The 22,971-nt window shown below is 51.2% G+C and overlaps 1 protein-coding gene across 8 annotated transcripts in view; it reads right to left on the minus strand.

The window, feature by feature from the left end:
- The window catches only part of TPCN1 (two pore segment channel 1), a 60,604-nt gene extending 37,851 nt beyond the window's left edge, over positions 1–22,753 (minus strand). Inside the window, exons 1-3 of one of the 8 annotated variants that reach the window (XM_027566645.1) lie at positions 22,545–22,711; positions 19,750–19,986; positions 2,097–2,249 (exon numbers count right to left, since the gene is read on the minus strand). In XM_027566645.1, coding sequence (XP_027422446.1) covers positions 2,097–2,249; positions 19,750–19,861 — 265 coding nt within the window. In that variant the 5' untranslated portion in view covers positions 19,862–19,986; positions 22,545–22,711. Of the gene's footprint in view, positions 1–2,096; positions 2,250–16,729; positions 16,877–19,741; positions 19,987–22,498 lie in introns of those variants that run through there. The other 7 variants (XM_027566643.1, XM_027566642.1, XM_027566646.1 and 4 more) reach the window with 7 other exon arrangements.
- Between the last annotated feature and the right edge of the window lie 218 nt (positions 22,754–22,971).

The raw sequence follows: 22,971 nt of genomic DNA on the forward strand, positions 1-22,971 counted from the left end.
ATGCCACTGCCTCCAGCTCCTGAGAAAACTCGGAAGTCCTCCTCTGGGGGGAGCAGGTCCTAGGAAACCCGGTCTGAGGTCTCATCCCAGTCACCCCTCACGCCGGCCACGCCGGCCTCCTTGTCCTCCTGGGACAGGCCTGGAACGTTCCGCTAACGGCCTCTGTACTTGCTGTCCCCTCAGCCCTGCCCCCGGATCTTTGAACGGCTGGCCTGGTCACGTCTCCCAGGTGTCCACCTGAAGGTCATCTTACAGAGGCTGCCTCCGGCCTCCCCGGGCACACCGCCATGCCCCGGCCTCCTCACACGGCCTCCGGCTTCCTCCTGGGCTTCTATCGCCGTCTGGGAGAGGGGCACAGACTTAACTTGTGGGCCTGCCTGATGCCTGCTTCCCTGCCTGGAGTATCAGCTCCATGAACTCAGGGGCTTTTGTCTTGGTCACTGTGGTGTCCCCAGAGCCCAGAACAGGGCCAGGCGTGATGTGCAAAAGCTCCACACATATATCTGAACAGAAATGAAGTGAAAGATGCCCCAAAGATGACAGAAGCACACCCACCGTGGTGCGCAGACTTCGTCCAGAGCACAGTGGGGAGCACCCTCAGGTGGTAAGAAGGGGTATGACATGACCTCTCTGCCCTTTCAAAAATCCTTCTTAGGAGGATTTGTGCAAGAGGGACGATTTTACACAAGAGTAATTCAGGCAGAACCTTCCAAAAGGGAAACAGGACTCAAAGAGCTGAAGAGACAGAACAGAGAGTCCTCCCCTCCAGCGGGGAGGACTTTGTTCATTGCTTTTGATCAGTCAACCTTCCTCTTACTCAGAACACAGAACTTGGCTGGCTTTCCAGATGTAAAGCCTGAGTGCCTGTTGCTGACTGTGATTCGAGGACAGGGTTGAAAGGCCCTCGGTGACAAGGGCCACAGCAGGGAGTTTCAAGAAAGCCACAGGTGACTTCCAAGAGCCCCCCCTACCCCGCCACGTTCCAAGCAGGAGCAGCTGGGGAGCCACATTTAGGGATCACGTAAAGGGTGACATGGAAGGCAGGAGCCACGGTCCAGCCCACTCCTTGCACATGCAGTCTTCATTCAGAGGCGGTGGGCAGCCCAGCGGCCAAGACCGGAAGCATTTTCCCTGCGCTGCCAAGAGGAGGAACTTGGGGACTGCGGGGTCTAATTCTTTTTTTTTTTTTTTAATATATTTATTTGGCTGCACGGGTTCTTAGTTCGTGGCATGTGGGATCTAGTTCCCTGACCAGGGATGGAAGCCGGGGCTCCTGCAATGGGAGTCCAGAGCCACTGGACACCAGGGAAGTCACCTCTTTTGGAGGAGGGAAGGGGGGTTAACTACAGATTCCCTGCCCCTTTCTCCCACTTTCCAGGTTGGAGAAGTGGCCAAAGAAGCAATGGAAACCCTCCAGCCCCTAAGTGCTTTCTTGTTGAGGATGAGGGATGCTCAGAGGGTCGGCGGCCTCCCAAAAGGAAACATGGCTAGGGTAAAAGAGAGAAGAGGGGAGGGGGCTGGTGCAGGGGGCAGGTCAGAGGTCAGACTGTGGGCCTGTAGTTCAGATGGGGGGCACGCATCCAGCAGGCTTCCTCGGAGTGAACTCCACTGAAGCAGAAGGTGAGGCTGTACGGGAATCCCAGGGTCCCCTGACTGGTCACTACTGAGCATGATGCCCAGGGAATGGTCTGTCCCCGTGTCGCTGTGGAGGTCCCTGCATTACGCCCACTGAATCTGCTCCAGGTCACACCTGGGGAGCCTCAGACCCCGCTGACTGTGAGCACCCACTGCCCTGGCGACCTGGAGCCCAGCCCTGGTCTATTCCTAACCACCTGGGCTGAATCTGCACTTCCTGGGAGAAACAACGCCCTGCCCCCCCCACCAGGTCTCCACGTAAAAAGTGGGTGATGCAACTTTCAGGGCATCTCCTGCACAGGGAGAGACTGGACAAGGCCGTCTGGAGGGCTCTCATACAGCGCCCCAGGTCCACCCCGGCCTGCGATCAGGGACCCGCCCTCACACCAGTGATTAGAGACCCCGTAAGGATCAACATGTCCAATCTCTGATCCTGGTATCACCTTTGATGCCACACTCACCCACGGCCAGGTCAAGGCATACCACAAGGGCCCAGCTGGAGGAGACGGGATGACCTCTCCATGGGGCTGTCAGGGAGCTGGCCCTCTGCTGCCTCCTCCAGGAAGATGATGGCTGGCCCTCGCCTCTGCATTTCCGCCTTTCCTGGGAGGCAGCTGGAAATGGGAGGAAAGAAGTGGGGGAACAAGATACACAGCAGCACAGGAGGGTGGGAGCGGCAGTCTTCTTGGCTAGCTCCTTGGCTCCTAGAAGCCAACCAGCTTCTCCGCTCCGGGGAGGTTTGAAAAGGGCCAGAGAAAGCTGAACACTCTTGGCAACCTGGAAGTTCCCACTCTGTGCCTCTGGGAAAAGTCACCCCCGCCCCAGTCCCTGAAGAGAAAAACACTTTGTTCTGTACTCCAGGTGTCCTGGGCAAAGAGCTCTCCTGTAAAGCCGGTCTGCAGCCTTTTCAGGCCCCGCTGACCTTCGCCACTAAACATTTATGCAACACCTACTCCCAAACTCCCCTCCCTACATCCTGGCAATCAGCCTGGGGAGCCGAACATGGAGAATAAGGAACAGAAAGAAAACGGCTGAACTGGCAGGCGGTGGAATACAAAACAGCGTAACTACAACCACAACAACAAAAGCTGCCTCCAAGTAGGAGAGGCGTTCCCCACACAGAGGACAGGCAGATAAACCAGGATGACCTGTTTGCACAGATGGTAACGCTTCCACCACGCTGATGTAACAGGGCCCAGACACTCCCTGCAAAACAGCTGGCGGCTTTGCATGCAGCCTCTCAAACGACCCTGCGGGGAATCCAAGGTTTCCGTTCGCTGGAGCACAGCGTGCAGCAGCATCGGGGTGGCTCTGGGTAAACAGAAACAGTTTCCATATGCCGGCTATAAAGCAGCACCAGGGTGGATGGGGAAAGGACGGGCGGGAACACAGGGCTTTTGTGACCCACCCCCAACATCCAGCAAGCGCAGGGTCCGCTAGGGCTGGGTAGGTCACTGGGGCCTTCCTTGGGGGCCTGGGCAAGAGGGTGCTTTGGATAAAAGGCATATGAGCTCCTCGTGGGAGGCAGCTCTGAGCAGAAAGGATGTGAGGCGGTGACAGTTCTTTTGCAGGTTTACACTGAGGTCCCTCTCTCCTTTCAATCCTGTTCCTTTCATTCTCCTTCTCTTACATGTACATAACCTCATGCATTTCCGCCCACCGCCCACCCTTCTCTCTCTCTCTCACACACACACAGGCACGCATATACCATGCACATCCTCTTCAAGACAGAACGTAGCCCTGAGACTTCCCTGGTGGTTCAGGGGTTAAGACCCGTGCTCCCAAAGCAGGGGGGTCTGGATTCAACCCCTGGTCAGGGAACTAGATCCCACATGCCTCAACTAAGTATCCTGCGTGGCACAACTCTAAGACCCAGCAGGGCCAAATTAAAAAAAAAATTACATAACCCTGAACCCCCAAGTTCTCTCCCATTTGTGCCCCTCCCCACCCCTGGTTCACGATCTTAATCCCCAGAGGCTCAGCTTCTTCATCCATTAACCGGGACCTGTGCCAACTGTGCTCTCGGCATCTCAGAGACAAATGCAAAAACCCACAAAGCGCCAGGAGCCCTCCGAACACTGGCGCCCACCAGAATGACAACAACCCATAGCCCAACCATCTGCCAGTGATCGCTGAGAGCCCCACTCCATGGGGAAAAAAAAAAAAGCTTAAAGAGGAGAGGAAAATCAACCCGAGTGGCACTGATGAATTTTCCAGGCATGCCGTTGCCACCCCGCTTCCGTGCAGACTCTTTAAAGGACCCCTGGATAAAAATCGGGCAAAAGACACCGTGCCAAAAGACAGCAGAGTGTGTATTTCCTTCTGCTCAGGCTTTCTTTGCTGGTGACTGACTGCACAATGGTGTGGGAGGTAGACCTGTGTCATCCAGGCATGTTAGGAAAGGCCGTGAACCTTGGCAGAACCCCGGGCTAATAGACCGACCTCCAGAAAGGCAAGAGCTGGCGCACGGCCCTCCCAGTTGAATCGCTGGCCTCAGGCCCAAACCTTGTCCTGCCAAAGGCTTTAGCCAGAGGAGGAAAGGAAAGATGAAAGGCTCACCCAGGCCGGTACTCGGTCAGGCACTGTTCTAGAAGGAGGAAGCCCTGGTTTGGAAGCAGCCAGGATTACACTCTGTGCCACCTCCAACTTTGTTTCCGGCCAGCTCACAGGGGCCTAAGTGGCCAAATCCAGGGGGATTCCCTGTAGATACACAAGGCCTGCCATGGAAGGGCGTGGAGCTGGTGAGAAAGTTGAGAGTAGCGGCTGTAAACAGAGGAGGTGAAAAGGCAGGAGGGGTGAAGATTAGAAATGGCAGACTCTTGGCAGGGGCCAGGAAAATAAGCACCCCTTGGTAATTTAGGGTAGCAGTGGCAGCCCCAAGGGCCCACCCCCAAACTGGCCACACAGGGCACTCGCAGACTGAGGCTGCAAACGAAACCTTGAGAGCAAGTCTCTGGTCTTAACAAACCATGCGGTTATTTGGGAGAGAAAAAGGGAGGGGGGAAAACGTTTTTAAAAGGCTGACCTAGATGCAGATAAATGTGGTTTCATGTGAAGAGACATTTATTCCTCACCTACTGTATACCAGGCACTAGATTAGGTGTTGGATCTGAAAAAGTAAAACCGTGGGCTTTGTCTTCAAGGAGCTCACAGTCAGGAGGCAAAAGAAGGGATGATTCTGGGGCATTAAAGGCATTTGTTACAGCAGCCTAGAAAATGATGTGACCGCAACTACCGTCCATGAGGGCTGGAGGGAAGAGGCAGACAGAGAGAGATTCAGGGGCCTTATCCGTGCCGGTTTTAAAGGATGAAGGATGAAAAGGTGTTCCAAAAAGGGCTGGGGATGGGGTGAGGGCTACCTTCCAGAAACAGGAAAGTCATGCATAAAGCACAGAAAAGCAGATAGCAGGACACGCTTGGGAAGCGTGGTGGTGGTGGCTGAGTCGCCAAACTGTGTCCTCTCTTGCGATCCCATGGATTGTAGCCCACCAGGCTCTTCCGTTCATGGGAAACTGCACAGGTTTCAGTAATTCTGAAGCTTAAAGGACCAGAGATATAAGGCTGATATGTACAAATGAGGGCAAGAATAACAGCTCACACTCAGTGCTTTACCCTTGTTAATTCCCCTAAGTATAAAAAAGCCCCATGAATCAGAGACTATTATGATCTCCAGTTTCCAGAAGGGAGGAAACTACGGCCCAGAGAGGCTAAGTGATTTTCCCAAGGTCACAGAGCAAAAAGTGGCCAGGCTGGGTTGGAGCCCAGCGGCCTGGCTCCTTTGTAAAGCAGAGCAGCAGGCAGGCTGTAAGCCACGACAAGGAGACTGGACTTGAGCCGCTGGGTTTTAATAGAGAGCAGCTGGACCAGTTGTGACGAGCGGAGATATGCAGGCCAGTCAGGCTGTCTTGGTTTCACAGTAACTCCGTCTACATCCTGCACAGGCAAAAAGGCAGGGTCCTTTCTCCAGGGGAGCCATGGTGAGCTCACATTTACAGAGCAGTTAACTCGCCAGGAGCCCCCTGGGGTCACTTCCATTGTCTGATGGTCCTCACCACCTGCCAGTGGAGAAAACCTCCTCTGGCCACCGCTACACAACCCACCACCACCCTCTGCTGAGGCAGAGACAGAGGGAGGGGTTTACCAGATGCCAGCAGATAGTCTCTTGGTGGGGCTGGAAATGATTTCCATCTCCTTCAATCTGTGCATTTCAAGGCTTCACTTGAAACTGTACTTCCAAGTACAACTGTACTACCTACGCGTGGGCCGCTGGGTTTATTATGAAACAGAAGGCTTTGACTCCTGCTGAAAACTCATCACAAAGCATTTATTGAGCACCTAACTGACTGACCATGTGCAAAGTGTATGGGATGCTTTGAGAAAACATCTGTAAAGGCTCCATCCATCTCAAAGACCTATGCTTCTCTCTCTATCACACACACACATACACTCACTCACACACATACACACACAGAAAAGCATGCAAACTCCACTGTGTTTATTCAAGGAAGAGTGTAGCACCTGTGTGAACATCTGTCCTGCATTCACTTGGAAGCACTGGGAACGCTAATTGTGAAATGCACACGGTGGGGCCGGGAGCAGTACAAGGGCAAATGGAGACGAGGCATACTTCCCTGGCAGTCCAGAGGTTAAAACTCCGCACTTCCAATGCAGGGGTGCAGGTTTGATCCCTGGTCAAGGAACTAAAATCCCACAAGCTGTGTGGCGTGGCCAAAAAAATATTAACAATAAATAAAAGTAAAATAAAACGAGGCTTCTATTCTAAAAAAAGTGTGTGCTTACCCACTGAAAAATTTTTTACTTTTGTAACTTTTTGTTTTCACCGGTCTCAACAAATTACTAGGTTGGAGGAAGTTTTGACAGACAGCTATGAAATTGTAATCTGTGGTTGCTGTTTAGTTGCTCAGTCATGTCCAACAACCCTTTCTGAGCCCATGGACTGTAGCCTGCCAGGCTCCTCTGTCCATGGAATTTTCCAGGAAAGAATACCAGAGTGGGTTGCCATTTTCTTCTCCAGGAGATCTTCCCAACCCAGGGATCAAACCTGCATCTCCTGCATTGGCAGGTGGATTCTTTACCACTGAGTTACCTGGGAAGCCTCACTGAAAAAAAATTTTTTTAAATGGAGACAAAGGCATTGTCCACTGCAAGCTGGGGCTCCCTGGGCCTATGCAGGGGGTCAGTGGATGAGCAGTGCTCAGAGGAGCAAGCCTGGCTGTGAGACCCCTTCTCTACTCGGGGTACTGATCAGAGGTCTGCTCTAGCCCCTGCCTGGGAACACTTGGGGGACTGGCTAGACGTGGATCCCATGACCACTGGCCACACCCCAGCATCTGGATCTGCTGTGAGCAGGAGGCTATGCTCAGAAGAGCAGCAGCAAGGGGCAAAGTGGCCAGCCAGGAGACACAGAGCTCCTTGGCAGAATGACAGCTGGGAGGAAGTCTGCATCCTGCAGAGCTTGATGGCCTGGGCACGCCACTTCTCCAGGGACCTGGGTTGGGCTGGCTGGCGTGCTCCCAGGGAAGCCGGCAGGGCCTCAGAGTCTGAGTGGTCAGTGGTCAAGTCCTGGGCTCAGCCTTCTCTTCCTCTTCTTCAGTTTCCCTTTCCACCGAGTGGGGAACACGCTCAAAAGAGGCATCGTGGGAACTTCCCTGGTGGTCCAGTGGTTAAGACTCCACCTTGCAATGCAGGGGATGTGGGTTTGATCCCTGGTTGGTGAACTAGGATCCTGCAGGAGCAACTAAGCCTGTGGCTGCAACAACTGAACCCATGAACCACAATTAGAGAGTCCGTGTGCCTCAAAGAAAGATCCTGCAAGATGCAAGGAAGATCCCGTGTGCCGTAACCGAGGCCCAGCTAGACAAGTAAATAAATAAATAATTTTTTAAAAAAACGGGGCAGCATGAATAAAGAAAAATACAATAAAGGCCAAAAATCCATCCTAAAGAGCAGGCAGGAGGTGGAGTTACTTGAGGTAAATTGCCCCTGCAGTGCACCTGGACGGTCGAGGAAGTTAACATCCAGTTCCCCATCTGCCACAACAGAATCCCTAAGAAAATCCAAACCCCAGCTACCAGTCCTTAGAGGAATGTAATAAAAGGAAGGGTGAGCTCAAGTCATTGACTCGGATAGACCTGAAATTATCTACTCGTAGGCTCAAGGAGGGGCGTCATTGCTACTTTGTTGAAAATGAAACCCTGATACTTTACTGTTAAGAGTTTTTCTACTTACTGAGTTGGTACCTGGAATGTTGCCTGAAATTTCCTATGTCAACCCTGAATGGAGACGTTTTTATCCCCATTTTACTGACGAAGAAACTGAAACTCAGGAAGAAGCCGAAGCTTAGCTCCTCATTCAAGGCTGCACACTTGCTAAGATAGGGCACTGGAAATTCAACCCCATCCTTTGCTGTAGACCAAGAGACTCTGAAGAAACGTTAGAATGCACTAAATTATCAGTCCACATTATCACTCCACCAATGCATACACATTTCTAACCACCTGAGGATTCTCCCAAACCCCTTCCCCGTCTCCAGACTGGGGAGCTCCTGGCCACCCCAGGACAGTGTCTGAGCTCCAAAAGGAAATAGGCAGAAAAAGCAAACAGGTCAACTGGCCTCGAGGCTGAGCAAGCTCTGTGACTGAGAAAGTCTGAGACCCGTGGAGGCAACCAGACGGGCTCCGGGGTGCGCAGTACAAGCTGCCGTTCGCATCAAGGCAGGCCAGCCAAGTGCAAACAGCAGAGCTGGCAAGAGGGGACCCTGGGGTGTCACAGAGAGAAGGCATCACGCTTGTCAACGACCACCCACGAGTGAAAGCCAACGCATCCGGCAGCTTGGAGCGGCTCCAGGCCATTAGCCGGTGCTGAGCACAATAGCTCTCCCTGAGCTGGTTTCCAGCAAGAGCTAAAAGGATAGGAAAAATAAATAAATAAAAACCCAGTCTAACAAAAAGAGAGATTAGCAAGAGGGAAAGGCAGTCTACGAGTGGTGGAGTGGTAGTGGCTGAGTTCAGAGGTGGGGGAAGGTGGGACCTGGGCTGATATAGAAATTGTGGGCCATGTGAGGGTCCTTGAGAATTTCAAAAGCAGAGACCAAAGACATACCCTAGGCTGGTTGCTCCTAGGAGAAGCAGAGGGCAGGGTCCACCTGAGCTATTTCTGACCTGATCATGTGGGGATGAGTCTTCTGGTCAACCCAGTGGTTTCCACAGGCTGGTTAAGATGTAACAAACAGAGTCTCTTGGGTGTTTGGAGAACCTCATGACTCACTCCCAGATCCCTTACTTCACATGTGTCTGTTTATTAGGTGTCTGGGTGTGTGCAGGAAAGATGTGGTCTGTGCTTTTGCAAAAATGTGTGCTCCCAAAAGAGGCACAACACATCAGGACCCAGAACAACAGCACCTACTTACACCTTCCTGTCTTGTCCAACCAGCCCACCCAAACGGGCATCATGGAGACATGAGAAAGAAATCCACCAACAGGTTAAACCCTGATTAAAAGGAACATGGTTGGGGACTTCCCTGGTGGTCCAGTGGCTAAGACTCCTAATACAGGGGGCCTGGGTTCGATCCCTGGTCAGGGAACTAGACCTCACATGCTGCAACTGAGATACGGAGCAGCCAAATAAGTTAAAAAAAAAAAAAAGGAACATGGTTTACAAAACCCAGCTCGATACTAGATGAACCAAGGGGTATTAATCATACTATGAAAGGATGCTTTGCCAAACTCAACCCTTCTGCTCATATTTTAAATCATCTACTTCACCAAAATTTCCTTTTCTCTTAAGCTTTAGGAATCCATCATGGCACAAAGCAAACTGATTCAGTGCACGAGACATTAATCAAATCTATCACGTGCAGGTGCTGGGGAGGGAGTGGGCCTCCGCGCAGCTATTCAGAGGATTCAAAGGTGCAGAAGTCAGTTAGGAAGGGTTAGGGAAGGCTCCATGGAAAAAGAGGACCAGATCTTCAGCTGGAGAAAGCTGAAGGGGGATGGATCAGGAGCAAGAGACAGCAGCCGATGGGAAGTTTTGGTAGTGAAAGTGGTTCAAGTAAAATTAAAAAAATCGAGATTGTGTGATTGTTAAACAAATGAGATGACAGTGGAACTTACCTGGCAGTCCAGGGGTTAATACTCCATGCTCCCAATGCCGGGGGCAGGGGTTCAATCCCTGGTCAGGTAACTAAGATCCTGCATGACGTGTGGTTAGGCCAAAAAGTAAACAAATAAATGAGATGGTTTGAGCAGCCCCACAGTTAAGACTTTTGCTTGTTTGTTCTGATTACCAAGGGGGTGGAGTGAAGGAACAGAGGCCAGTCAGGCAGGGCTGTAACTGAGGGGGATGTTCTCCTGGCCTGGAAGGTGCTGGGGCCACTGCCAGGTGGGTGGGGTGAGGCTGGGAAGGTGGATCAGAGGGCTTGGACTTCAAGCGCTTCATTTTCATTTGATCCAAGAATTGGGCCTAACTCTTACCAAGTGATGAAAGTGAAAGAGGAGAGTGAAAAGGTTGGCTTAAAACTCAACATTCAGAAAACTCAGATCATGGCATCCGGTCCCATCACTTCATGGCAAACAGATGAGGAAACAATGGAAACAGTGACAGACTATTTTGGGAGCTCCAAAATCATTGCACATGGTGACTGCAGCCATGATATTAAAAGACGCTTGCTCCTTGAAAGAAAAGCTATGACCAACCTAGACAGCATATTAAAAAGCAGAGAACATTACTTTGTCAACAAAGGTCTGTCTAGTCAAGGCTATGGTTTTTCCAGTAGTCATGTATGGATGTGAGAGTTGGACTGTGAAGAAAGCTGAGCGCCAAAGAATGATGCTTTTGAACTGTGGTGCTGGAGAAGACTCTTGAGAGTCCCTCGGACTTCAGGGAGATCAAACCAGTCCATCCTAAAGGAAATCAGTCCTGAATATTCATTGGAAGGACTGATGCTAAAGCTGAAACTCCCAATACTTTGGCTACCTGATGCAAAGAACTGACTCCTTGGAAAAGACCCTGATGCTGGGAAAGATTGAAGGCAGAAGGGGACAACAGAGGATGAGATGGTTGGATGGCATCACCGACTCAATAGACATGAGTTTGAGCAAGCTCTGGGAGTTGGTGATGGACAGGGAAGCCTGGCATGCTGCAGTCCATGGGGTCGCAAAGAGCTGGACATGACTAAGCGACTGAGCTGAGAGCTTGGAGGGAGAAACATTCCCTCTGGGCAAGGCCTGAAAACAGAAACAGCAGGTCTGTAACCCGAGACAGACAAGAGGGCAGTGCGGGCCTGCCTGTGTGGACATGCACTGGGCATGCAGCAGCCCAGCAACACTGACGATGAATGAGGCCCACTGCCCCACTATCTGCCCCTGTGGGTCACTTCCCGCCCCACCCCTCCAATTATACATCTGAAAAACGGGGATACTCTTACTTCGCAAGGGCTCTTAGGAGCCACCATCTATGTGAACATTACTGCACACACAGTCACCAACTGCAGCCAACTGTAATAGGGCTTAGGACTTCCCTGTTGATCCAGCGGCTAAGACTCCACGCTCCCAATACAGGGGGCCTGGGTTTGGTCCCTGGTCAGGGAACTAGATCCCACATACAGCAACTGAGACCTGGCACAATCAAATGAATAAATAAAAATATTTTTTTTAAACTGTAATAGGTTTACAGTGTTGCTGCCTCCAACAAGAGAGAAACAAGACTGGCTCTGGGGAAGACTTCTACTTTGAGGTGGTATAATGGATGCCCTGATTTGCAGCTTCTGGATTCATCTTGAGCCAGGATGCAGGGGTGGTGCCCATGGAGCACTCAAGGGAGATACTTGCATGAGTTGTTCCAAATGCAGGCTGAGCCACCATACGTTCACCTGGGAGACTCCCCAAACATAACTGATTCTTCTAGGGAAAAACAAAGCCCCTAAATCTTGCCTTAAAAAAAAGATGTGAGGGCTTCCCTGGCAGTCCAGTGGTTAAGAATTCGCCTGCCAACACAGGAAGACAGACACAGAAAGACAGAAAAATGCCCAATCTGGCTTGATTGCAAAGCTGAATGAAATCTGGTATTTCTTTCTGTGAAGCACCAAGAGGCAGGGACAAGTGCCCCCAGCCAGCTCTGAATCTCTCGGCACCCAGAACCTGAGTTTCCCCGATCAGAAGAGCGCGGGTTTCCAGAGCTGCAGCCAACACTTCCCAGCTACGTGGCCCTGGGTAAGTTTCAGCCTCTCAGGGTGTCTGTTTCCTCTGCTGTCAGAGACAGATGCTGAACCAACAGCACAGCTCTGCTCGGAGGACCCAGTGACAGAGACAGCACAAAGTGCTTTCAGACGCTGCCCGGCAGTTGATAGGGGTTCAATACCTGTGAGCCGCTGTTTTTATTGTGAACGACCTTGTGCGGCTTGGACTGAGAGGGAGAGAAGGAAGAGTCAGGAAACAATCAGAGAAGTCACCCAGGAAAGGGAGTCCAGCGGGCTTCCCATAGGTGGCATGGGGGCGGTCTGAGGACCAACTTTCCTCCAGGGGCCTGGGGGGTTTGAGGTTGCGGGGGCAGGGGGTGATCCCTTGGTGCTTCATCTGGGTTTCCTTCCAGGTCCACCATTCTGTGATCTGTGAGGCAGCCCCGGGCAGGACACTGGGCCAGGAGCCATCAGAGCCCCACCTCCCCAGCTCCCTCCCTGACTCAGAAGCTGAGAAGCTGACTGTTCTGCCTCACGAAGCGCTGCTGGAGTAAATGTGAACACAGAGCCCCCCTAAGGGGATGGGGAAAGAGCAACGGAGCCATGGCTCCAGCCCGCGCCCAGCTGCCACTGCTGCCATTCCAAAGTAGCAGCTTCTCTGCATGTCATCTCATGGCAGGGGGGCCCGAGGCAACAGACAGGATCCCCTACAAAGACTCGGAGCGGGGAGGAAGTGAAAAGCTTCAAGTGTCGCTTACGAGGCTGGAACCCAGCGTGCCGGGTGTGTGTGCATTTTAATTGGTGCCTCTGCCAGCCTGGCGACACGACCATCCTATCTCGGCGAGGCCCTGGGAAAGCCAGGGGGCCGACTCCAGCGGAGCCAAATGCCCGAGCTCCCTGGGAGGCTGGGAAAGCCTGACTGCTGTTCAGTCTCCACCTGCCATGCTGCCTCCCCTTCCCCACTTGGTGGTGGCCACCTGTCGGGCCAGCAGCAAGGCAAAGGACTCAGTTCTTGGCCTGGGTTCAGCACCCCAGGAAGCCCTGTCTCTGGGCATGACAATAACGCCTACAACTAGCCGAGCACCCACCACGGGCATCACACGTGTGACCTCACTAAGTCCCCACAACAACTCTCGGAAGATGCTATCATGATCCCACCCTACAGATGAGGAGGCTGAGGCTTGGAGACACTAGGTCCCGTACTTGCCTAGAACAGGAAGTCTGCAGCTCGACTCCAGAGCCTGAATGTTTAACCACTCCTCCACCCAGTGCATCACAGGTGACAAAAGCTACCTGGGTCCTTGGGCTTTACTTTCTCTCTGGCGAGTGTGCTGGGGAAGCTCGGTCAGAGAAAGAACCGCAGACACTGATTTCTGTGATGGAGAGCCTGCCATGGGGTTAGGTCTCCCCTGGGTATACAGCCCCACCGCTCTCTCCCAGCTCAGGTTGGCCATGTCTGCCCTGGGGCCAACATGATGGAGATGGGTGCCAGCTGGTTCTGGCTGCCATGAAAACTCTGGAAAGGGAGCCAGGGCGCCCGCTGTATGTCGGCCCCTGCAAGGGAGCAGTGCCCCACCTTGATGGAGATGGCCCACCTTGACGGAGATGGGTGCCAGCTGGTTCTGGCTGCATGAAAACTCTGGAAAGGGAGCCAGGGCACCCGCTGTATATCGGCCCCTGCAAGGGAGCAGTGGTTCTCCACCTTATACTGGGTCCCGGATGAGTGCCGAAGAAGTCTTAGGAATCAGGGTGAAGGAGTAAGGGGTCCTGTTACTCTACCACCTTAGGTCTTATCCCCACATGACTTGTCACCGGGAAACCAGGAGCCACGAGCACCAAGGTACCGCGTGAGACAAAGCGCCCTGCTCCAGCCTCAGCCCCGGCCTTGCCCACAGTCCCTTCATCACCCAATAGTACAGGCGCATCTTAGGCAGCGGCTGGGCTTAAAGGCAACAAGGTGAAAGCTGAGAGTGAACAGAATTCCCCAAGAAGATACTTTGTATAGCCCACCACATTCACACTCTACAGTCCAGGGACAGTCCAGATCACTGACTGCTGCGCAGTGCAGACAGCAGGCTATCTCTAAACCACACTGTCGAACGCCAACCCCACTGACTATTTTCAAGGTTACTCCTAATTTCTAGGCTTTAAATACCTCTGCTCAGGCCTTCCTCCTTTATCAACCTGACATCTCCTGCTTATGAGTCATTCATTAGCATTTCAGCTGCCACGTTTATAGCCCAGAAATGTTTTAAGTCTTGGATACAATCCATCCTTGCCCAAATAAGGGGGAAAAAAAAAAATCCAAGCCCTCTGGTTTCCTGTAGGGACAATTCCCCAGCTTCCAGCATCCTTAGCACAGAGTCAAAGGTCACAGGCAGCACAGCCAGATTCCTGGGGACCTCATCTAAGGAAAGGGCAGGAGTGCTACCGACTGAATTACGTCTCCCTAAAATTTCTGTGTTGAAAGTCTCACCCCCAGGGCCTCAGAATGTGATGGTATTCAAAGAGCAGAGCCTCTAAAGCGGTAATTGAGGCAAAATGAGGTCATAGGGGTGGGCCCTAATCCAACAGGAGAGGTAGCCTGATGCGAAGAGATCAGCACACAGAGGACACAGCGAGAAGGCAGCTGCCCGAAAGAGGCCTCAGGCACACCAACCCTGCTGACACCTTGCTCTTGGGCTTGCAGCCTGCAGAACTCTGAGACTATGCACTTCCGCCGCCGTGGAGTTCTGTCATGGCAGCCCGAGCACACGGAGACAGGAGGGTGTGGGACACGGCCCTAGTGACAGCTGTGGGGTCGGGGTGGAGGCCCAGGCTCAGTCAGGGCTCCTTCCCTCAGAGAGCTGGCTTAGCTCTCAGCGGCTGTTGTGCCCACGTAGCTGCCAACTCTGCTGAAGGCGTCGGGCTGCGGAAAACTCCCTAACCCCTCAAGGGTTTAGATTGGCCACAGGCTGGGGGAGCGAGGATGGCAGCCTCCCCAGGGCAATCAGCTGTGCTGGGAGTGATGAGACCCCAACCACTGGTGAGCAGAGGCAGGAGGGGATGCCACTCATCTCTGATGGGACCCTCAGACGGCCCCTCCGCTCCTGGGACCTGAGACAACTATTGTGTTTAGTTGCTCAGTCAGGTCCGATTCTTTGCGGCCCCATGGAATGTAACCCACCAGGCTTCTCTGTCCGTGGCATTATCCCAGCAAGAGTACTGGAGTGGGTTGCTATTTCCTCCTCCAGGGGATCTTCCTGACTCAAGGACTGAACCCACATCTCCCATGGCTCCTGCATTGGCAAGCAGATTCTTTACCTCTGAGTCACCTGGGAAGCCCCTCCCATGAGCTCTGAGGTTCCAGAAACCCAACTAGGTTTATCTGGACCATGACTTTCTTTTTTCTTCTTACCAGATTACAGCAGGCTTAATAGTGGCCCCCATAGGTATGCCCAAGTTGTTACTGCCAGAACCTGCAAAGGTGACCTTGTTTGGAGAAATGATCTTTGCACATGTGATCACGGATTTTGAGCTGAGATCACCCTGGGTTTATGGTGGGCCTTTGTTTGTGCTTAGTTATATCTGACTCTGTAACTCCGCAGACTGTAGCCTCAGGCTCCTCGGTCCATAGAATTTTCCAGGCAAGAATACTGGAGTAGGTTGCCATTTCGTACTCCATGGACCATGCTTGTTGAACGCCCACCTACAGTAGGCATTGAGCTATGTGATATGTGGATGAATGAATACTTGGGGCCTAGGAGGTGATCAGATGGTTAAACGGTTGCTTCTGCACAGTAAGCTGATGTAATAATGGAGGCCTAGATCAGATACCACAGCAGAAAAGGATGGTAAGTAGTCAGCCCCATCAGGAAATAGTGGTTCAGTGAAGGCTTCAAAGAGATGGGATTATCAGCAGGATTATCAAGACAGAAGTGAAGCTCATGAGTAAACAAGCACCTGGAAAAGCATGCCAGGCAGTTACCAGCAAGGCAGAGAGGTCTGAGAATGTACTGGGGATTCAGAGAACTAGAAGTGTGGGGTAAGGCAGGAAATGGAACTGGTCAGGCAAGAAGACGCCAGAACATGCATATGCTGGCTAAGGAGCTGCATCCTGCCGGGCACAGAAAGGTCTTGAGAACCTGGGCAAGCCGGGGAAATCACAGGCAGACTTCAGAAATATTGTGGGTCCAATTTCAGACCACTATGATCAAGTGAAGACCACAATAAAGCAAGTCACGTGACTTTTTTGGTTTCCTAATGGAGAAGGAAATGGCAACCCACTCCAGTGTTCTTGCCTGGAGAATCCCAGGGACCGAGGAGCCTGGTGGGCTGCCGTCTGTGGGGTCGCACAGAGTTGGACACAACTGATGTGACTTAGCAGCAGCAGCAGCAGTGCATCAAAAACTTATTTCTACAGACTTCCCTGGTGGTCCAGTGGCTGAGACTCCATGCTCCCAATGCAGGGGGGCCGGGTTCGATCCCTGGTCAGGGAACTAGATCCCACATGCCACAACTAAGAGTTTACACGCTGCAACTAAGACCTGACACAGCCAAATAAATCAGTTTGAAAAATATACGTGTGTGTGTACATATATATGCTATAAAGCATTATATAGCATTATGCTATAAAAACAATGTACATACGTTAATTTAAAAAAAGACTTGATTGTTAAAAAATGCTAACCATCATCTGAGCCTTCAGGGAACCACCAATTTTTTTTGCTGGTGGAGGATTTGAAATAATGCAAGAATGACCAAAATGTGACACAGAGACAGGAAGTGAGCAAATGCTGTTGGGAAAACGGTGCTGAGAGACTAGTTCGATGCAAGGTTGCCAAAAACCTTCAATTTGGGGGCGGGGGTGGGGAAGAGTATGCACAAAGTACAGTAAAACAAGGTATGCCCACACCATACCTGCTCGGATTTGTGTTTTAGATGGACCATTCAGACAGGTGGGAGGCGGGCCTTGAGAAGAAAGTCCGTGCAAGATCCAAGCACAAGATAAGAAAGGCCCAGATGGGGACGTCCCTGGCGGTCCAGCGGTTGAGGATTCACCTTCCGCTGCAGAGGACACAGGTTCAATCCTCAGTCAGGAAGCTGGGATCCCACGTGCCATGCAGCAACAAAGCCCATGCACCTCAATTATTGAGCCTGCGTGACACAACTAGGGAGAAGCCCTCGTGTCACCGTGAAAGCTCCTGCGTACCACGACCCCGTTCAGCCAAAAATAAAACATGTTTTTAAAAAAGAAAGATACCCCAATACAAAATAAAAAGTTTAAAGCTGGAGAAAAAAAAATGTTAAAAGATTAAGAGGAATTGATGTTTGACAAGGTTAAAAAAAAAGAGAGAGAGAGAGAAAGAAAAGCCCACGCAGAGGAGGTGGAACACGCAGGCCTCCTCTGAAATCTTTCCTTTTCTCCAAGAGGCGCTGTTGTTTTTCTCAGCCAAGCTGGGCGGGTTACACCCATTAGTTTTTAGAGGTTTTAGCAAATAGCTCAGAAAGAGGGTGAGAGAGTAAACCGATGCACCAACGCACTTCCCAGAAAGCATAATTTCCCTGGACCCTGTCAGTTTATTCTGTTTTTCTTAAACAAACTAAAACAAGCCACCAACTTTGCCAAGAAAGGGACAGCCTCACTAGAGGCCGACCCAACATTAGTTTTATTGTCTACTTGGCCTATTTCCTGGTCATCAAGCACCGCCATCGCTTCAAAACCTGATCTTGATGTAGAACTAGGCTGCTGTTTCCACTTTGATCCTTCAGGAGAGCTAGACACTCTGCCATCAGCTCTGACACTTGGGAGGACTTAAAAGTGGCCCCCGAGACAATGATCAAGAGTCCAATTCAGAACCTTGAGCCTGGCTATTTTCAGAACGATCCATACCCTCGGGTGTCAACCACCTTCCCTCCAGCCCAGTCCCTCACTGGCCATGGATGTAACCACTTCTCTCTCTAGTGGGCAGCGTACTCTGAAGCTGAGACTATGTCACATTCATTTACATCCCGTTCCCCAAAGCACTTTACACAGGGTGATGGGGGAAGATCAGCGAGGCATTGCTGCTTGCTGGCTATGTGACCCTGGACAAGTTACCTAACCTCTCTGAAGCTTTTCTTCCCCTGAGGTTATATGATGAAATGCTGAGGGCCAGCACTTACATTTATTAAGGGCTTGTGGAGAAAAAAGGAGGAGGAAAAGAAGAGGGAAGAGGGGAGAAGAAGGAAAAAGGGAAAAAGAGAAAGGGAAGAACTTTGGGGTCAAACAGTCAGGTCCAAATCTCTGCAAAACTGCTTACTTGGCTATGCAATGTCAGGCAAGTTCCTTAACCTCTCTGACTCACAGTTTTCTCCTCTGTCAACTAGGGATAATACTGTCTACTTTGCCAAAAGGATCTTAGTTAAGATAACAGGTAAGAAGGAGCCTAACACTTAGCTTGCTGCTGCTACTGCTGCTGCTAAGTCACTTCAGTCGTGTCCGACTCTGTGCGACCCCATAGATGGCAGCCCACCAGACTTCCCCGCCCCTGGGATTCTCTAGGCAAGAACACTGGAGTGGGTTGACTCTGGGGTATTTAAGAAGTGGGCCTGAAATCACAGCCACTGATATTTTTGGTCCTGAATGGCACTTAGGGAAAAATCTGGTCTCTATTCTAAGCTTCCTGGATCACCCAGCTCTGCCACTCCAGATGGGTGAACTGGCTAAAGCGGAGAGAGGCCAGTTTAGAGGAGCTAGGCAATGGCACCCCACTCCAGTACTCTTGCTTGGAAAATCCCTGGTAGGCTGCAGTCCATGGGGTCGCTAAGAGTCAGACACGACTGAGCGACTTCACTTTCACTTTTCACTTTCATGCATTGGAGAAGGAAATGGCAACTCACTCTGGTGTTCTTGCCTGGAGAATCCCAGGGATGGCTGAGCCTGGCGGGCTGACGTCTATGGGGTCGCACAGAGTCGGACAGGACTGAAGCGACTTAGCAGCAGCAGCAACAAGCCTCCCACTGCACTCCCATCCGTGGGAACAATGCTGTCCTTTACCACTTTCAAATGCAGGCTGTTAAGCTCCCTGTCAGCCAACTGCATTCTCTCTGGACAAAGGAGATGAGAGAGCCAGGCTTGCCTTTCCCTGGACCCAAGCAGTAGCCCTCTGTCCTAGCTCAGGAGCATGCCTGGTGGGTAGAACTCCCATCTGCTAAGGAGACCCTAAAGCACCAGTCCCTGACATCTTAGGACCTTCCAGGAGGCAAGTTATTTTAAGCTCTCCTGGACCTGAGGCCTGAGCAAATGAAATAAATAGCTTTGGGACAATAAAGGTTTTTTTAAAACTGCTCATTCTGCCAGAAACACACTTAAAATCTAAAAAATTTAAAGCTCATCACCTCTCTTGGGTTCACTTTGTGCTTCTGGGCTTTGGTTTAGAGGAAGACAAAGTGAAACAAATCGCAAACCCTCTGATCATTAGATTATGGCAAATGCTTGCCCTCTTCCACTCCACCCTGTCCTGGGTGGTGCAGGGACTGAATGCCAGCGGGGAGAAGCAGTCAACGCCACTTTCCTGCCAAAGATCAGGCAGACGGAGGCTGATGTTGAAATCTGTTTCTTTTTTTAACAAGGAATGGGACAGGGATGCTAGCCAAGGAGCAGGTTTGCCTGAGGTCTCCACGAAGCATCCACGAACAGAACCAGGGTACCACCGCAGGTGCAAGGGAGGGGTTGGGCTGTGGGAAGCCGGGCAGGCTAGTCTTGGGGAACATCCCTAAATTGGGGGTGCAGGATTAGGACCGCACAGAATTAATCTCCCACTAGCATATGTGTCAGAACTTGGGGGTCAAACGTGGAGTCAGGCATTCGGGTACATGAATCTACCATCAGACCACCTAGCCCACAGCAAAACAAAAGCTGCACTCTCCCCCTCCCCAAGCCCACCCTACCATCTTACTTCTGCTGGGCAGATCATCTGGGCCCAGGCCGTTGGAGGGAGCCAGTGGGGCGCTGCCACCCTCATCCAAGGTCAGGATGAGGGGAACGTCGTCATCTAAACTCACAGCCATGCTCTTCACTCCTGCAGGCCTCAGGAGGTGATGTCCAAGGCTTTAAATAGTCTCTGCTTTGAGCTCCCAGTCAAAGCCACTGGCCCCGTGGTGCTTCTCAGAAACTCCTCCATCAGCAGCATCTTCTAGAGTTTGGGGAATTAAAAAAAAAGAAATAGACAATGATCATAATACAACCATTGATGAAAATGTTCTGGAATCAGACAGTGGTGATGGTTATATAACTTTACAAGTATACTAAAAATGGTACCCTTTAAGATGGTGGATCTTACAGCAATGTGAATTATATCTTAATTAAAAAAAAAAAAGTATCTCAGGATGTGCCACTGTGCTGTGCTTAGTCGCTCAGTCATGTCCAACTCTTTGCGACCCCGTAGACTGTAGTCTGCCAGGCTCCTCTGTTCATGGGGATTCTCTAGGCAAGAATACTGGAGTGGGGTGCCATGCCCTCCTCCAGGGGATTGTCCCAACCCAGGAATTAAACCCAGGTCTCTCTCATTGCAGGCGGGTTCTTTACGGTCTGAGCCAATAATATCACTGAAATATGGGGGATGGGGCGGGAACTCTACAAGAATAAATACTAAAAAGTTAAACGTAATTATGTCTGAAGATTGAGATTATGGCTAGTATGTTCCATCTCCACCCCTCTTAACCCTTGTTTGTGTGTTTCGTAAAGATTTTAAATACTTTATATATATATATATATGACCGTTCATATAATAGTAATTAGTACTCAGTGAGGGTTTACTATGTACTGGGGCTCTTCTAGCAAGTTTTAAGTAAAGTTGACTGAAACACAATAATAGTAAGTAGGATTATTGTCCTGCTTTACAGAAGGGGAGACTTAAGGCTCAGAGAGGTTAAGTGACTTGTCCAAGATCCCACAGCAGGAAAGTCAAGCTTTGAACTACACAGTCTGACTCCAGACCTGTGCTCCCAGCCACCATGCTACAATTCTTCCAAGTCCGGCCCTGGTATTTAGGCAGCACTTAGCTCCAATGACCTATAAACAGTGTGCCAGGTCATCTAAACTTACCCATATCATTCTTACAAAGGCACTATTCTCCTAGATTTAGGTATCTGGGGAGGAAAGGGAAAAGACTAGAATATTTTTTTAAGTGAAATGCTTATTTGAAACTTTCAATTCAAAACCGTCAGAACTAGCCTTCTACAGTTCCTATTTATACACATTCCTGTTTCCGCTGAGGAGGACCAAAGAAATGCCAGCACTCAGCAGATCTAACAGCAGACCTTTGAACTTGAAAACAGCAGCAGGTTCCTTCCTCAAACTGCAGAGTTCTGGTCTCAATCAAGTTTGCCTCCAAACCAACCCACTGAATGGCAACCCAGCAATTTACCTCCTTCAGAAACCTCCACGACCATTCGAGGCAGGCGCCTGTGCACCAACAGCTTCTTAAAAAGTAGGCAGTTTAAAAGTGAGCACTATTCTTTGCTGCTAAGCCTGTAGCATTCTACCCAGCCAACTTCCTGTGAGATTTTTTTTTTAAGTTTCCTCCAGATCTGGGGATTCATTTTACTTTTAAATCTCAGTAGTGGGAAAACAGAAAAGGAAATTCCAAATGAGATGCTACCATTTGGCTGTCTTAAAGCATTTTATGCCTTTTTCTTTTTTCTTCTTTTTGGCTTTTCACCACAGATACTTTCAAATATACTCAAATGTAGAGAGAATATGTAAATGAACTTCCTTGTATTGATCATTCAGCTCTGACAATTATTAACATCTTGTCCCGGCCAGTATTTATTTTGAAGGCTGGACAGGTTATTAACTTTTTCAACTCATCAAGAAGAGCTTTCTTAATTGTACCATTGTTATTATAGTAGCTACTGGCTTTTATTTTAACTGTATAATATATGACTGTTTGCTTGTAATGCATGCACTAGTTTTGTGGCTCTCAGAGGGGGTTATCACAACAGAGACATATGTGGTTCAAAATGTGAATAGTGTTGCTGTTAGGACATTTTACTTAGCTGATGTCCCCACTTCACAATGAGAAAAGTGAGGTTTAGAGGCGTTAAATTAACCTACCTCTTGTAAGTAGACCGCAGGGAAGTAATAGAGCCCAGATTTCAACCCAGGCAGTCTGACCCTCCCTGCTTAACCATTACCCTTCCTCTCTTCCCAGACCAGTCCCCTTATCTGAATTCAAACCCATAAATTTAGAGAGGGAAAACTGAGGCTCAGCGAAGAGAAGGGACTTGCTTAAGGTCACAGTGCTTCTCCCTCTAGAGAGGACCCAGAATGGAAGGGTCACCCCTAGGGAAAGGTCCCAGGGAAAGCCGGCAGGCCGTCCCGCTGTCCACTCGGGCAGACGGACGGGGCAAGAGTCTCTTGCAGGGTGGGTGGCCTGAGGGCGCCAGGGAGATGAGCCTTTGAGAGAGAAGGGGGAGCGAAGAGGCGTGCGGGATCCTACTCCACGTGTTCGACTTTGAGCCCCCTCTCCCGCCCCGGGCTTCCTCGGGCGGTCCCCACTCTGGGACCCCCTCCCCCCGACAAGGACTGGAGGGAAAGAAGCGCAGCAATGAACTTCTCCGCAACCCCTCTTGGCCCGACCTGCCCGCCTCCCACACCCTAATGCCCAGCCGCAACCTTTCACTCCGAACCCCCTGCCCCTTTACCTCTGCCCTCTCCTCTGACCATCCCTCACACGCCTCGAATTCTTACACGCGCCGCCCCAGCAACCCGGACCGACCGCCGGGGTCCGCACAGCACAGTACAGCCCGCCGGTGCAGCCGCCAAAGCCCCGAGCCCGGAGCTGTTGCAGCTGCAGCAGCCGCCGCAGAAACCGCCACCTCAGCCGCTGCCACCACGGCAGCTGCGCCAGCTCTCCCATCCGCCGCCTACGGTCCCCTCCGCCTGGCCGGCACCGCCCCATTCCCCCCTTCGCCGCGTCCTATTGGCTACCTCGGACGTCATGATGATCTCTGACTGGCCAACCTTTACGTCCTTCCCCAGTTAATGCAAGCCTCCTTACCCGCCTCCTTGGGGGGAGAGAGGCGGGACAAAGAAGCTCCGCCCCTTTCCCGCCCATTCTCCCCGCCTTACTCTTTCAGCTTTATCCTGAGGGACGCCCGGCTCTTCCAATTGGTGG

The sequence above is a fragment of the Bos indicus x Bos taurus genome, chromosome 17 (assembly GCF_003369695.1).
Source record: "Bos indicus x Bos taurus breed Angus x Brahman F1 hybrid chromosome 17, Bos_hybrid_MaternalHap_v2.0, whole genome shotgun sequence".
Taxonomy (NCBI): Eukaryota; Metazoa; Chordata; class Mammalia; order Artiodactyla; family Bovidae; genus Bos; species Bos indicus x Bos taurus.